Here is a 14,024-nt window from a genome sequence, read left to right on the forward strand (position 1 = left end):
CTTAGCTGCTTTTAATAATTGCAGCTCCAGTGACTTCAATGGAGCAATGGTAATTTACACCAATAAATGACCGTCAATCACAGCTGGCACTAGTTAACGTGTGTTGTCAGGCTCAATATAGATGACAGTGACTCAGTGAGGAGGGAGATTATGGGCAGATTCTCAGCTGGTGTAAACCAGTGTCATACCATTGAAGTCAAGGTAACTATACTGATTTACCAGCTGAAGATCTAGCACTAAATGCCTATAGGTGGCCATGTCAGGTCAAGTTTGAGCCACAGTTAGAGCAGTTAGAGTTGCTTGCACCACTGATGTCGTGCTGTACCGGGTGTTTGAATATAAAGAGAACCTTAATATTCAGGGCTGTCAACGAGTGTTAACTTACAAGCAACAAAATTTACTGATTTATTTTAAAATCTTGTGGAAAAAATTCTAGGGACTAATTCTACTCCCACTGAAGTCTGATGTGTATGAGATATTGTGGTGCTATCGGTAAAATATAAGTGAAAGTCCTAAGTACGTGTTATGAGATCTGTCCTTTTCTTGATATGTATGCATTGTCCTGACAGATACTCAAATGTGAGTTGCATATGTGTGATAAGGAGAGAAAAGGTCCCTATGAACACAAATAAACTCTGCTCATGAAAAGCAGCAGTATTTTGCAGGGGTAGCCACAAATGCTGCAATACCACTCCTGGGGTGAACACATATTTAATGTAAAACAATATTGTTACCTAGAATTTAAGCTTTCCAAGGAAGGGGCTTTTGGTCCAGATTTTAAAAGATATTTAGGTGCCTAAAGATGCAGATAGGCATCTAATGGGATTTTCAAAGCAGGATTGCTGCTTCACAGTTGGGGAATATGATCCCTTATCCCTTATACTTATATTTGTCTTTAAAAGCACCTAGCATACAATTGATGCTATATATTTATATATATCTATATATCAAATAACAACAGGGGTTATAAGAAGGACTATACAAGTAATCTAATAATGTGTGTACTACTGAGGACTCTTGACACATACATACAAATTCTTATGAATGAATATTGTATTGTGAAACCCTAACTACATGAATTGCAGATTGAGTCTTCTGTAAGCTATGCTTGGTGGCGTCATTCAATGGAAATAGGGAAAATCCAGAGAACAGGAAGGTCCTCAAACACAACACAAGTGGATCATTTCCAATCATCAGCAGGTGGGAGCAGGAAGGATTGAAAACTTGCACAGGAGTGCATGCCCCCTGAGAGTGTCAGAGTCTGTTCTGTTGCGGACTATCCCTCCTGCAGGATTTTGAGGGTGGGTGTAGTTTTGGGGAGGAGCAGGAGTAGGGAGTAGTTGTGATAGCACAGAGTAGGCGTCAGCAGTGGATCTACCATGGTGTAGATTCACTGATCGTTGATCCTGGAAGAATAAGGATAAAGCAGTAGAGTTGGTGCATCACAGCTCGGGAGCAAGAGTCCTTTTCCCCACCCTCAGTCTCATCATCAAGCTAGATTACTTAGGTTTGGGACAGGAGAAAGGATTTGGTTCACAACGAGTAACTGTATAAAGTGCTTCTCATGTAAAATATTAGCTTAACTGCCTAGTAAACATATAATGATTTTAAGGAAAATCAGTAAAAACATGTCTGCAAAGGACACACCAACCTGAGGACTACAAGGGAGTTTTAATTAAAATAGCAGGTTAAAAAAAAGTGTGATGCAATATTATTATTTCCTAACATATCAACAAAGTACAAACGCCTATTTTTAGTGCAATTTTCTAAATGAAAAAGTAAACATTAATATCTTCAGAGATCTTACTGATCCAGTATGATAATTTAGAAAAATAACTCTATTAGGGATAGTTATATATGCTTTTTGTTGGAAATGCAATCACAAAATGTGCATATAACTGCAATCTGTAGATAGATTAAGTAAATTAAATCACTCAATGTCTTTTTTCAATAGCTCTAAAGTTAAAAGTAATTTGCAAAGAAAATACTCAGTTTCAATTGGTTTGTAATATCTGCTAATGATCTTTGGAAAAATTTCTGATAACACACTGGAATTCCCTCAGGGACAGGATTTTGAATAAGTGGATTTTTTAAAAGTCTGAGATGTCATTAGCTAGTGATTTCTTTGAAGTAAAAAGCTGTTAAAGAATAAATTGCATAGGTATACAAGTGAACAGGACAATCATTTTTATGAATAATATGCATTTTTCCACTGTGCTTTCTGCCCAGAAAAGAAATCATTCAAAATATAAGCTGCTAACTGATATAAATATATAGGAATCACAACAGTGTAAGCATTTGGTGCTTATTTTACACATTTATTAAATCTTTACATATATTTAGAGACTGCTGGTGTAAAAACTCTAGTGTAGGGAACAGTTTTGATCCTTTTCACTGTTTTTTTCTGGTAAACAATTTCCTTAAACTAGAGGGCCTATTAGTGGTTACTGCATAACTCCTCTGAGCTGTCACAGTTCTGCAGCAGCCCACCTCCACCATTTCCCTAGCGACAGGGTATAAGACTCCTCCACAGTGCCATATATGGCCTATCGTGTAGTTGGTATTGAGGGGAGTGTGGTCATGGGAAAATGGAACCTCCTCTGCTATTCCTGCATAGGGAGATCGTAAAGGGACACAAGTGGTCTCCCTCATTCAGCACCAGAGTCTGCTGACATCTCCTAAATGGATTAGATGGGAGTACTGGCCAGAAGCCGCCCCCCCGCCCTCCTCCCCATGCAGATAGTTGGGGAAAGAGGAACCACACAGGCACTATTGACCCTCCAGCCCCCTCCCACTCACAAACACCTGTTTCATCCAGGTGCTCACTGAGTTCTCCTCCAGTCCTTGGCCCTCTTTTTTCCTGCCCTGCAGTTCTGTGGGGGCTATTACAGCACCCAGATCGCTGCAGCCTCTGTGACTCCTGTGCAGGGACAGAAAGGAGACAGGATCTGCACAACTGTGGTGAATGGGATGCAGAGACATACTTTGCATAAGCTCTCTAGTCTTTTCTGGGCCTCTGCAGTTCCTGTATACAATGGCTCCAGACCTGCACTAGCCTGTCCATCGTTGGGCAGATCAGATGGCTGTTGACTTTCCATACACAGGACTTCTGTGCCACTGAACATTTGTTTGAGGAATATTGGAACCTATTCATTGCTATACCTGAACAGACACATGGTCCTTCAAGTATGGTGTTGTGACTCTGACAAAGATTACAACACCATAGCTGATGTTTCAGAAGCAGCTTATCCCTCTACATAATGTACCTAATTGTGCAATGCTTTATAGAATCATAGAATATCAGGGTTGGAAGGGACCTCAGGAGGTCATCTAGTCCAATCCCCTGCTCAAAGCAGGACCAATCCCCAATTTTTGCCCCAGATCCCTAAATGGCCCCCTCAAGGATTGAACTCACAACCCTGGGTTTAGCAGGCCAATGCTCAAACCACTGAGCTATCCGTGGTATCATGAGGGCAATGTCTTCCTGACCCCAATTTGTGACTAAATTATGCCATGAACCATTGGGATACTTAGCCATAGTAATGTAATCCTAGCTAGTCAAACTTTCATAGATTTACAGGCCAGATGGGATCATTATGCTCATTTAGTCTATTATCCTGCATAACACATGCCATTGAATCTCACCCAACTTCTGAAATTGTATTTCTTTAAATGTCTAGTCATTTAAAAATCTTATTAAGCTATTTACTTCAGTAGTATTTCGCAGCAGTGAGTTCCACAAATTAACCATGCATTGTTTAAAAAAGTAATACCTCTTATCCATTTTAAAGATTTCATCTTGCAATATGGAAAAAGTTGAAGGGTTTTTTCTATGCCTTTAACTGAGCTTGATGATGATGATTGACGAATTATTTATATTACTGTTAGTGCCTAGAGACCCAAGCCGACATCAGGGCCCCATTGTGCTAGGCACTGCGCAAATACATAGTGAGAGACCATCTCAGCCCTGAAGGGCTTACAGTTGAAATGGAATTTTCAAAAGAGCCAAAGTGACTAAGGAGCACAAGACTTACTGAAAGGCAATGGGACTTGTGCACCTAAGTTACTCAAATGTTTGAAAATTCCATCCAAAATGTGAAAACAACAGTCCAGAAAGAAGTTACTTGCCCAGGGTCACCTATCAGGTTTGTGACAGAGTTGATTCATGGCAGGGGCTCTGGCAGGTGAAAGTCCTCCCAGAGAGGAGGCTGCAATGATGCAGAGTATCTGCTTTATAGCAGGCCCATAGCTGTGCAGAGCAGCCACAAGAATGGTTAGGGTTCAGTGCATCTTGTAAACTGTCTCTGGCAACAGAGGTCTTATGAAGCACTGGTCACAAGCAGTTCTCCAGATGGAACTGTCATGGTGCAAATTTTATTTGCACCCCCATGGGGTAGATCTCCCCTGCAGCATAGTCCTTGTGTTTTTAATCTCTTCTCATGAAATTCCCCTCCCCTTTGCCTTTCATCATTTTTATTGCCATTTTCTGGACTTTTTTTATTTCTGCTATCTCTTTTCAGGGATGAGGTGACCAATCTTCAGTATTCAAAGTGAGGATGTACCACTGATTTATATAATGGCATTTTAATATTTTCTATATTATTCTCTTAAAATTGTTCTTGCTACAACCCCCATACGATTCTCTTTTTAATTCTTTGAACTACACTGCCTTTTAACATCTGTAGTTTACTCAATCAGATTTTGACAAAGGAATAAAAGGCTTCATCTTTCACATAGGATTTTATTTATTGTATGAACTGTAGAGAAGAAATTGGTTATTACTTACTATTTAAAATTCATGGCAATATAGTAACAATTGGGCAAAGATTTCATTATCAGTCCTTATTTTAGTGACCTACATTTCCTGTAAATGTAAGCGAGGATGAAAGTTGGTATACGACGTCTCAGCTCAAGAGTGTGTTTTGTGCATATATATTTTGCCACATACATACATGATTTTGTTCACTAGACCATGTGCATGTAAATTAGACCAAATTAAGTCCCCTGTATGTGCTTACTATACTTACTGTTTTTTAAAAAGGTCTGTACTACATACCTATTTATTCAGTTAACCAGAAATAGAATCGAATCCTGATCAATGGATAAACTCATTGCAGCAACATTCTGTTTTTCCACCAGCTGCATTCCTGCTTTAAGAGGTATTCAAATAAGAGGGCGCTAACATCTTATGAAATATCTTTTGGTTTAATATCTAGAAAATGTTCATTTAACTCTTCTGTAACTGAATCAATTTTTCCCCTGAAATGTATTTTTAGGTGCTTGGAAGTTTCTTTTTTTTCTGGTCTCTAGCTCCCTTACATGTATTTCTGAAAATACGTGCTTATTTATCTGAGAGGTTCCAAAGCATCTTTCCCCGCAAGCATACACATGGGTTAAAATCTCTTTACCGTATTGAGGAAGTAGTTCTGGTTTGTTGGGTAAGTAATACACTCATGAAAATCCTTTGGGAATGATTGGGTTTTTCCCTTTTAAAACAGTTCAAACAGGAAACAAAGACATTGACACTGACAAAGACAGGGAGGGCTCATTCCAACTCCCACTGGAAACATCCATCGACTATAGTGGATGTTGGATTGGGCCCAGAGAAAATAAATACATTTGAGTTAACAATGAGTTTATGGCACAAGCCAGGAAAATTACAGACTCACATAAATTAGCAACGTACAAACCTTTAGGACATCCAGTCCAGCTCCTTGCCAATGCAAGATTGTGTCCTGTAGCATATTTTCTAGTGTTTTGTACATCTAGATTAAATGTCCCAAGTGATGACGCTTCCCTAGGGAAACGATTTCACTGCCTAATGGATCTTGCTGTCAATTTTTTCCCCTTTCTTAATGTCATCCCATTACTCCTAGTTATGTTCCCTTGAACCTCCTTAAATAATTCCTTTCCTTCCTTGGAGTTATTTCCTTCAAGTATCTTTAGACTATTATAATGTTCCTCTTAGTTGTCAGTTAGCCAAGCTGTGTATACATATTTAGCTCATTTAATCTTTCCTGATAAATCAATCCCTTCTGTCCCCTGGTTATTTTTCTTGCTCTTCTCTCAACACTGGTCTAGATTGTCAGTTTCTTTTTGGTGATGAGGTGTCACGAGGTGCTGTTACTGCTCTGAATTAAGGATTGATTTTGCATGGTGCTGAGCACCAACTGTCTTAGTTTATACACTCTGACACTTTGGTGGTGACTGTCCTAAAATTCCTATACAGGCAGACAGAGTGACAGAGAACCTTTTGCAAGATCATTCCCTTATCTTCACTTTTTTTTATTCTGTTGGTCACTATTACCTATAGTCAGGAGTGCAAATAGGGAGGTACCCTCTAGTACGCAGTCTCGGCAAGAGATTTTTACTGGGTATGGGGTACCAGAAAGACTTGGGGCTAGCTCCTCCCTCCAGAAGGTGTGGGGGTGGTGCTGGGCTCTTCTCCTTAAGGGAGCAGAACATGGTTAGGGAGGGCATTCATTCTTTAAATGGCTTTAACAGCACAATACATATGCTAACAAATTTAAACAAAGGCTTTGTTTAAGTTTGTTAGCATATGTATTGTGCTGCTTTAGGTTGGTCAGGAGTCCTCAAGAGGGGAGGGGTGCAGGGGACGGAAGATGTTTTTGATTCTGTTGCTGCCCATTGGTCTGAATTATCCATGACACCCATACTGCATCACATCAAGTCCAAACCATTAGAGGAATGCCTCTGCTTGCACTGACCAGAGGATGTTTGGATTCTGATGTCAGCCCAGTTCTGCAGCCTGATAGGAATCAGGTGTTGTCCCCAGTGTACATAGAATTCTTCTTTGCAGCCAAACTAGTTTAACATGCATTTTGTTAACTGGAACTGGAGCAGCAAAACAAAGAAAACAAATGCCTCATTTTCCAGCTTTCTGGGTGAGAGAACTATAAGTGAAGATTATAATGTTGGACACTGATGGCCTTAAACCAGCTACCTCAGGAATCTGCCAAGAACTTTCCTGAAAATATGTTCCTCATCTTAGCAACAGATCTAAGACTTATCACACATCTGCTCACCTTTATTCTAATGAAGCTCCTTCTGATCTGACAGCTCAGGCATTGTCAGTTTCATCCAGAACAATTTACAAACTTGGAACCTAATCCTGTAACCCTTAATCATTTGATCAATCCCATTGAAGACAATGGGACTATTTGCATGACTATGGACCACTTTTGTGGACTAGTAAGAGTTTTAGGAGTCTGTTCCTATAAAGGAAGTTGAATCCCGCATTGAAATGTAGTGTTTGGTACAATACCATAAAGCAGTTTAGGATACAGTTCTATTTAAAATTTGTCTTTTAATAAGTCATACATATGCTGAAATGGCTCCTCACCCAACTCCCATATAAACAGACTGAAATACTACGTATTTTGGGGGACAGTGAGTAGTTAAGCATGTTGATGTTTGTATATACAAAGGGGAGTGTCGGAGAGGAAAGGGAGAGCGTGGGGGCCCCGAACTGGGGGTGGGGCAGGGAGGAATCACATGGAGGGTCACCTGGAGAGGTCACATACCCCCCTTTGCTTCCCTCCCATGAGTGCAGTACCGGCAAGAAATTATTTCTACTTGCACCATTGCCTATAGTAGTTGAAACAATCAGTCCAACTGGTTTTAAAAATAAACGCTCACCATTATGATTTTCTTTTTGACACAAAAGCGTGAGATAAAAATGACAATGTCCAGCTTTCGGTGTTTTATTTTAAAATCTACAACTATTGAACATATTGGCTTGTCTAGTAAATAGGTGTAAGTGCTACAAACAACACTTCTTCAGTGCTAAACAGATCTTGGTTGTAATTGCATGTCTTTTCCAGAGTTTTCTGTTGGAGTGGGGGAATATCATTTTCATCCACACTCTTTAAATTTTCATTAAGAAAAGCTTTGGCTACCTGCAGCCTCATCTGGTCATGTTTAATGGTATCTGCTAACTCCTTCTTCTTTGTACCAGCAGGGGCTTCTTTAAATCGGTCAGCTGTGTGGAACATTGCTTTCGTGAGTTAATATCTTTTGGATCAGACTTTTAAAATAATGGCTCCCAATAAGTTCATTTATACCTTATTTATATAAGCCTATTTACTTCCTTTAAGCAATTCAAACTGCTGTCAGCATAGAAAAAAATTACCAGTAAAAGTGATGATGGTACAGCTTGTTTCACTTTACCCTGTTTCACCTAATACAATTCAGAGGAGACAGTATTGATGAGCTATTTCTGTTGGTTCATTATGCTGAAGTCATCTTTCTAAGAGGGTGGGATAAATGTTCTTTGCTGATTTGATTATGCTGCCTATTGCCTTATATATTTTTTGCATAAAGTCTTGTTTCATATGGGCACTCCATGGCCCAAATCATTAAAATATTTATATGTGATAAACAGAGTCCTGTGTTTTGTTTTTTATTTATTCCTATGTAGGGTATGGCTGACTTATTATATAATAAAAACAAATTTACAGTAAAAACCCATTCTGGAGTTACCTGCAAACTATGACAATGTGCATGTTTATGTGGAAAATATAGACATACACGCGCAGATTCAGAAGAACAAATTAGGACATGTAATAAGTGGGTGCAATTGCCAGCTGCATAAGTGGAAGCTCTATAGCTGAAGCCAGATAAAAATTTGCTCCATAGAAGACAGGTGAGAACCTTTGGCCAGTGAACACTGACAGGCAGCCATATGGCATGTCTGGATAGTGGAGGCCACTTTTTATCACAGCTGGTTAACAACAGAGGTGTGCAAACTCTAGTTCAGTTCAAAACAGACTTATTTGGCAGCGTTAAGTTAGGTTGGGTCTGACATTCACAAAAGCTTTGCTTTGAAAGAACCCATTTCTTCATGTTTGAATCTCATTGCAAACATCCAGCTACAATTAATTAATCTCTGTATTGCCTCTGGGTTTCCTCAGGTTTATGAACATTTACATGGGCTCACTTATGAACTATACTAAGCCAGCGCCTGCAAGAAAGAAACAAAGATGAGGCCCCTCTGATGCATTGTTTGTGTGGGACTGCCATAAAAGGAAACAAACCCTCTCCTCTCTCAGTTTCTCCACTCTCTGCCTGGCTATACAAATGGAGATTCTTTCAGTCTGATTAATAAAATGGGATGAAATGATATTTTTGTTTTTAAATGGATAGAAGAGTTCAGCTAAACACAGACCGTATGAGAAATGACCGCTCTGCACCTTTAAGCCATGGGGGGAGGGGGATATTTGGCACGCTGGCTGAATAAAGGGAACTGTACTTTATGGCTTAGTGGGAGCGGGTGAGATGAAAACTGTTGCAAAAGGGCTCAGTGTGGTCACTGACTCATCCCCTTGAAATGAGAGGTTTAAAAGGGACAGCCCTGTGCCTTAGCCCTCCCTTTTGCATGGAGCAACTTGAGGCAGCACCCACCCTTCCTCTCCCTTTAGGTGGTAAAATACCAGGTTTGGTCCAGATCTGCTGTGGGCATTACGCTAGCCGCCCCTTTGTTAAGGGGGGCTGGGAAGTAAATTTCCCCTTGCCACCATATTGACCCAGGTGGAGTTGGGGTTTTTACACTTTCCCCACAGTTAGGGTTGTGAATCCTCCTGTTTTTGCCAGGAGTCTCCTGGAATCTGGCGCTATCTCCTGGCGGCTACAGAAGCCAAACAGGGAGATTTTAGGATGCGAAAAGTCTGGTGGTGCAGTTGGGTTAAAGCAGGCTCCCTGCCTGCCCTGGGCCTGTGCTGCTCCCAGAAGTGACTCACACTACCCAGCATCCCCTGGGCGGGAGGCAGGGGGCTACGGATGCTGTCCCGTCCCGAGTGTTGACTCCGCAGCTCCCATTGGCTGGGAACTGCGGCCAATGGGAGATGTGGGGGTGGTGCCTGTGGGCATGGGCAGCGTGAAGAGTCCCCTGGACCCCCCACAGTGGCTGCAAGGACATGGCAGCCACTTCCGGGAGCAACACGGGGCCAGGGCAGGCAGGGATCTGGCCTTAGTCCTGCTGCATCGCCAACTGGGAGCCGCCTGAGATAAGTGATGCCCAGCCGGAGACCGCACCCCTCACCCCCTCCCGCAGCCCAACCTCTGGCCCCAGTCTTGAGCCCGCTCCCAGAGCCAGCACCCCAACCCCTAGCCCTGAGCCCCCTCCCAGAGCTAGCACCCCAAGCCCCTTCCTGCACCCCAACTGCCTAGCCCAGCCCGAGCCCCCTCCAGCACCCAAACTCCCTCCCAGAGCCTGCACCCCACATCCCCTCCTACACCCCTGCCCCAAGTTCAGCCTAGAGTCCCCTCCCACACTCCAAACCCCTTGGCCCCAGCCCAGTGAAAGCAAGTGAGGGTGGGGGAGAATGAATGATGGAGGAAGGGAGGATGGAGTGAGTGGGGCGGTACCTTGGGGAAGGGGCGTGGAAGGGTGTTTGGATTTGTGTGATTAGACAGTTGGCAACCCTACCCACAGCGGGTTTCAGGAAGGGCTCTGTGCATGCCTGGCATGAAGGGTAGTGGGCAATATGTCGCAACTCATTATGCAAGTGTAGGGTGGACGTCCAGTGAAGATACTCCATAGGAAAGTATACAGTGACCGGATAATTGGCTTGGAAAAGGTCTTAAAAAGAGGTGTTTGGTAAAGGAGTGAATGGGGATGGGTGGCAGTTGGGGACTCCTATGGTTGGTACGGCAGGGATCCAACCTCCATTATTATAGCCCACCTTAACTCTCCTACGAAGGGGGGTAGATGGTGAGGTCCCAGCAATGGATTTGCTGGAGGGACCTGGATGAAAAAAGAGGGGGAGCTGGTAAAAGCCCCCAGGGTAATTATGGAATAAACATAGGGTTACCTGCCCTGTACACTTTTACCTGCTGGGTAGTCTCAGACATCTAATAATAAAGTTATGGCCTGATTAAACCCATGTCAAATGTCTTCTGTCCTCCTTTCGGTATAGTCAGACAATGAAGGCTTTGTTCTGCCAATCAGGGCCACAGGAAAAGTAACATGTGGTTTTGCCTCTTATGAGGCTTCCCAAAGAACACACATTGAACTTGAAAGAAACCAGCAAAGGCTCAGATTCTTGATGGAAATCCAGATAGAGCAAATGTATTTTTATCTGAATTTAGTGAAAAATTACTGAACACAAAAAACCTGGAGCAAAACATTGTTGGTTCATGCAGGGCTAAATTAAAGTAGTCTAAAAGGTGCAAGTGAAATTTATCACACAGCTCTAGTTAATAACAATACTTTACACTTGTATAGCACTTTTTATTCAGGCATCCCCAAATACTTTACAAACATGAGTTAATTGATCCAATCAATATGCTTATGAAGTAGGTAAGTATCATAGTTCAATTTACAATGGGCTACATTCGGGAGATTATTGCCATCTTTTTTATTATTGATTATGTATAGGACAGTGGTACTGTGTGGGCACACACTATGTGAAACTGGAGCAAATAGTACTAATTTTTCCTTAAAGTGATACCTTGAGCAGGGAAAAGAAACAACATTTTAAAAAAGATGAACACTGGTAATATCACCAGTGTTAAAAATACATGGCAGCACTGAGTGCAGCTAGAAACTGGATCTACTTTACCCTTTCACCTGAGCAGCCCAAAGGAATTAGGGCTAGATCTGAAAAGCTGTTTAGATGCCTAAAGATGTAGATTGCTGCTTAGTGGGATTATAAAAGTGCCTAGATGCCCAACTCCTATTGAAATTAATGGGAGTTAGACACCTAGGCATCCCACTGGGCACCAGTCTGCATTTTTAAACACCAAAACATCTCTAAAAATTTAGCCCTTAATCCTGCTTCAGTTGCAAGTGCAGTGGAACCAGTCTGCACCCACTTCGACGCCCCAGAGATGGGGTAGAGTAGAGGAGCCGAAGGATCATGGGCTCACCTCTGCAAGTGGTATTGCTCCCCAGTGGCAGTTCTGTTTTCTCTATTGGCACCACCTGATGCTCTCTCGGGCACACCAGCTCCAGCACTGCATCTACCTACCATCATCACTTGAACACTATATGCCCCTCGCCATTGCTATTTCCTCCTCGCCGGGGCTCACCACCAGTTATTGGAGAGTGGCCAAGAGCAACTCCCTGAGGTGAACCTCTGTTGTGCTTTCATCTTCCTCTTCTTGGCAATGAGTCTCCATTGACTGTCCCGTGACCCTCTCTCACTCAGTGCCTCAGTCAATGCCTTCATCCCTTCCAGCAGCTGGTCCCACTCTTCTCCACAGCTAGCTGCTGCTCCCTGTGGTGGTTATGATTTATATTCAATAGTGTCCAGGGAGCCAAATCAGTAGCAGGGCCCCATTGTTTAGGTGCAAGCACATACTAATAAACAGTCCCTGCTGTAAGGATAAGGCCTTTTCTTGTAGCCATATTGTAGAGTCTAAGGCCTTTGTCTGCAGCCATATTAGGAGAGCAGTAGCCATTAGCCAAGAAGCATAAAGTTACATCCTCACATTCCATCTAAATTACATTAAAACAATGCAATATCCAGCTGTTAAGGCGATCCTCCTAATAGCACCCACCATCACCCTATAAAGAAACAGATTTTAAGATGGTTAAAGAAAATTTAGTTTGATAGCATCCTGTCTGGCAAGAAATCACTTATCAATGGTTGTGGTTGTAAAAGCCTCATTTCTGTATTGTTTTATCTTCATGGTCCCCACTTCTCTGCCACTTATCTGTCTGGTCTCTGTCTGGTTCTTTGGTTGTTTCTGTCTGTAATTTTGCTAGGTGTAAATCAATTAAGGTGATGGGGTATGATTGGTTAAAGAATTGTTTTAGTAAAATGATTGGTTAAGGTATAACTAAGCAAGACTCAAGTTTCACTGTATAAACTGCAGTCCAAGAAGGAGACCAGCAGAAGGAACAGAAGAATAATAAGAAGGAAAGACCTGGAAGAAGAAGAAGAACTCACCTCTAAGACACAGCCTAAGATCAAAGTTGTTAAGACTCCTCTGCACGACCGTGATGTGCAGCAACCAGAATCCAGACTAGAGGACCTTGCCTGGCCAACAGGGAAAGTCCGCCTGCCTGATCAGGATTGGTGAGCATAGCATTGTATGCTTAGCATGTGTATTCTGCTTGGTAACTGCTAATAGAGGTTAAGGATATTACTGTGTAAGGCTTTTTCACTGGTAAAAGGTCCTGCAAACCAGCTGAAGGTTATGCCCTGAGCCCTAGGAATGGGCTAAGGATGGGTGCCTCAGTTAAGAGGGTTACCGTAAGCCCTAGGAGCTGGGTAAAGGTAGGTGCCCTAAAGTGTGGGAGTAACAGAGAATTTTGTATGGTTAATACATGCCTTCAATAGCAGTTGTGCCACAGGAGAAGCCACCTGTCTGTATCACCCTACACACTCTTACCACCTTGCTGTTGGTGACAGGCCTCCTTGTACTTACCTGATGTATTTCCAAAAAGCTCAACTACTCAAGATCACCTCTCTCTTGCCATGGAATCAGATGGCACCTTGGCTGTCAGCTACAATGTTAACAGTGCATCAGGGCCCAGAAAGGCATGCCTAACATTTGGTACCTTGTTGTCCATCTGACACCTCCCCTTCCCACCTTTTTCTTTTACCTTCTCCTCTCCCACAATCTCTTTTGCTCAGATGTCCCTCTCCTTCTTGCACCTCATCTCAGTGGCATTGGAACAAATTTGCTGAAAGCCACTGAGCAAAACTGTAAATCTTGGATATGATGGAAACCACTTCAAGCCAGGGGGTGCTGCCGTATCCCAGCACTCCTAGTTCCAGCACCTCTGCCTCATATTTCCTCCCCTCCTGCCTTCCTTAAAGAAATGATGCTCACATAAGCCTGAAGGAACTTTAACTCCTAAAACCTACAATTTACAAAGCTAACTAAAGCACTGCGACTAAAAAGAAACAAAACTGAATTAAAACAAGGGAAACAAAACTGTTATGAGTCTCTATGCGTGTATGTGTGACAGAGAGGAGTTACACTGATTTATACCAGCTGAGGATCTGGTTTAATGCAAATGTAACTATTTTTATAAGCTCTCTTACAATCTG

The 14,024-nt window shown here is 42.3% G+C and overlaps 1 protein-coding gene across 1 annotated transcript in view; it reads left to right on the plus strand.

Moving 5' to 3' along the window:
- The window catches only part of LOC140897313 (uncharacterized), a 97,035-nt gene that overhangs the window by 27,817 nt on the left and 55,194 nt on the right, over window positions 1–14,024 (plus strand). The window contains exon 3 of the mRNA XM_073310217.1: window positions 12,841–13,043. Within this exon, the coding sequence (XP_073166318.1) occupies window positions 12,841–13,043 (203 nt within the window). The remainder of the gene's footprint in view (window positions 1–12,840; window positions 13,044–14,024) is intronic.

The sequence above is a fragment of the Lepidochelys kempii genome, chromosome 1, assembly GCF_965140265.1.
Source record: "Lepidochelys kempii isolate rLepKem1 chromosome 1, rLepKem1.hap2, whole genome shotgun sequence".
Taxonomy (NCBI): Eukaryota; Metazoa; Chordata; order Testudines; family Cheloniidae; genus Lepidochelys; species Lepidochelys kempii.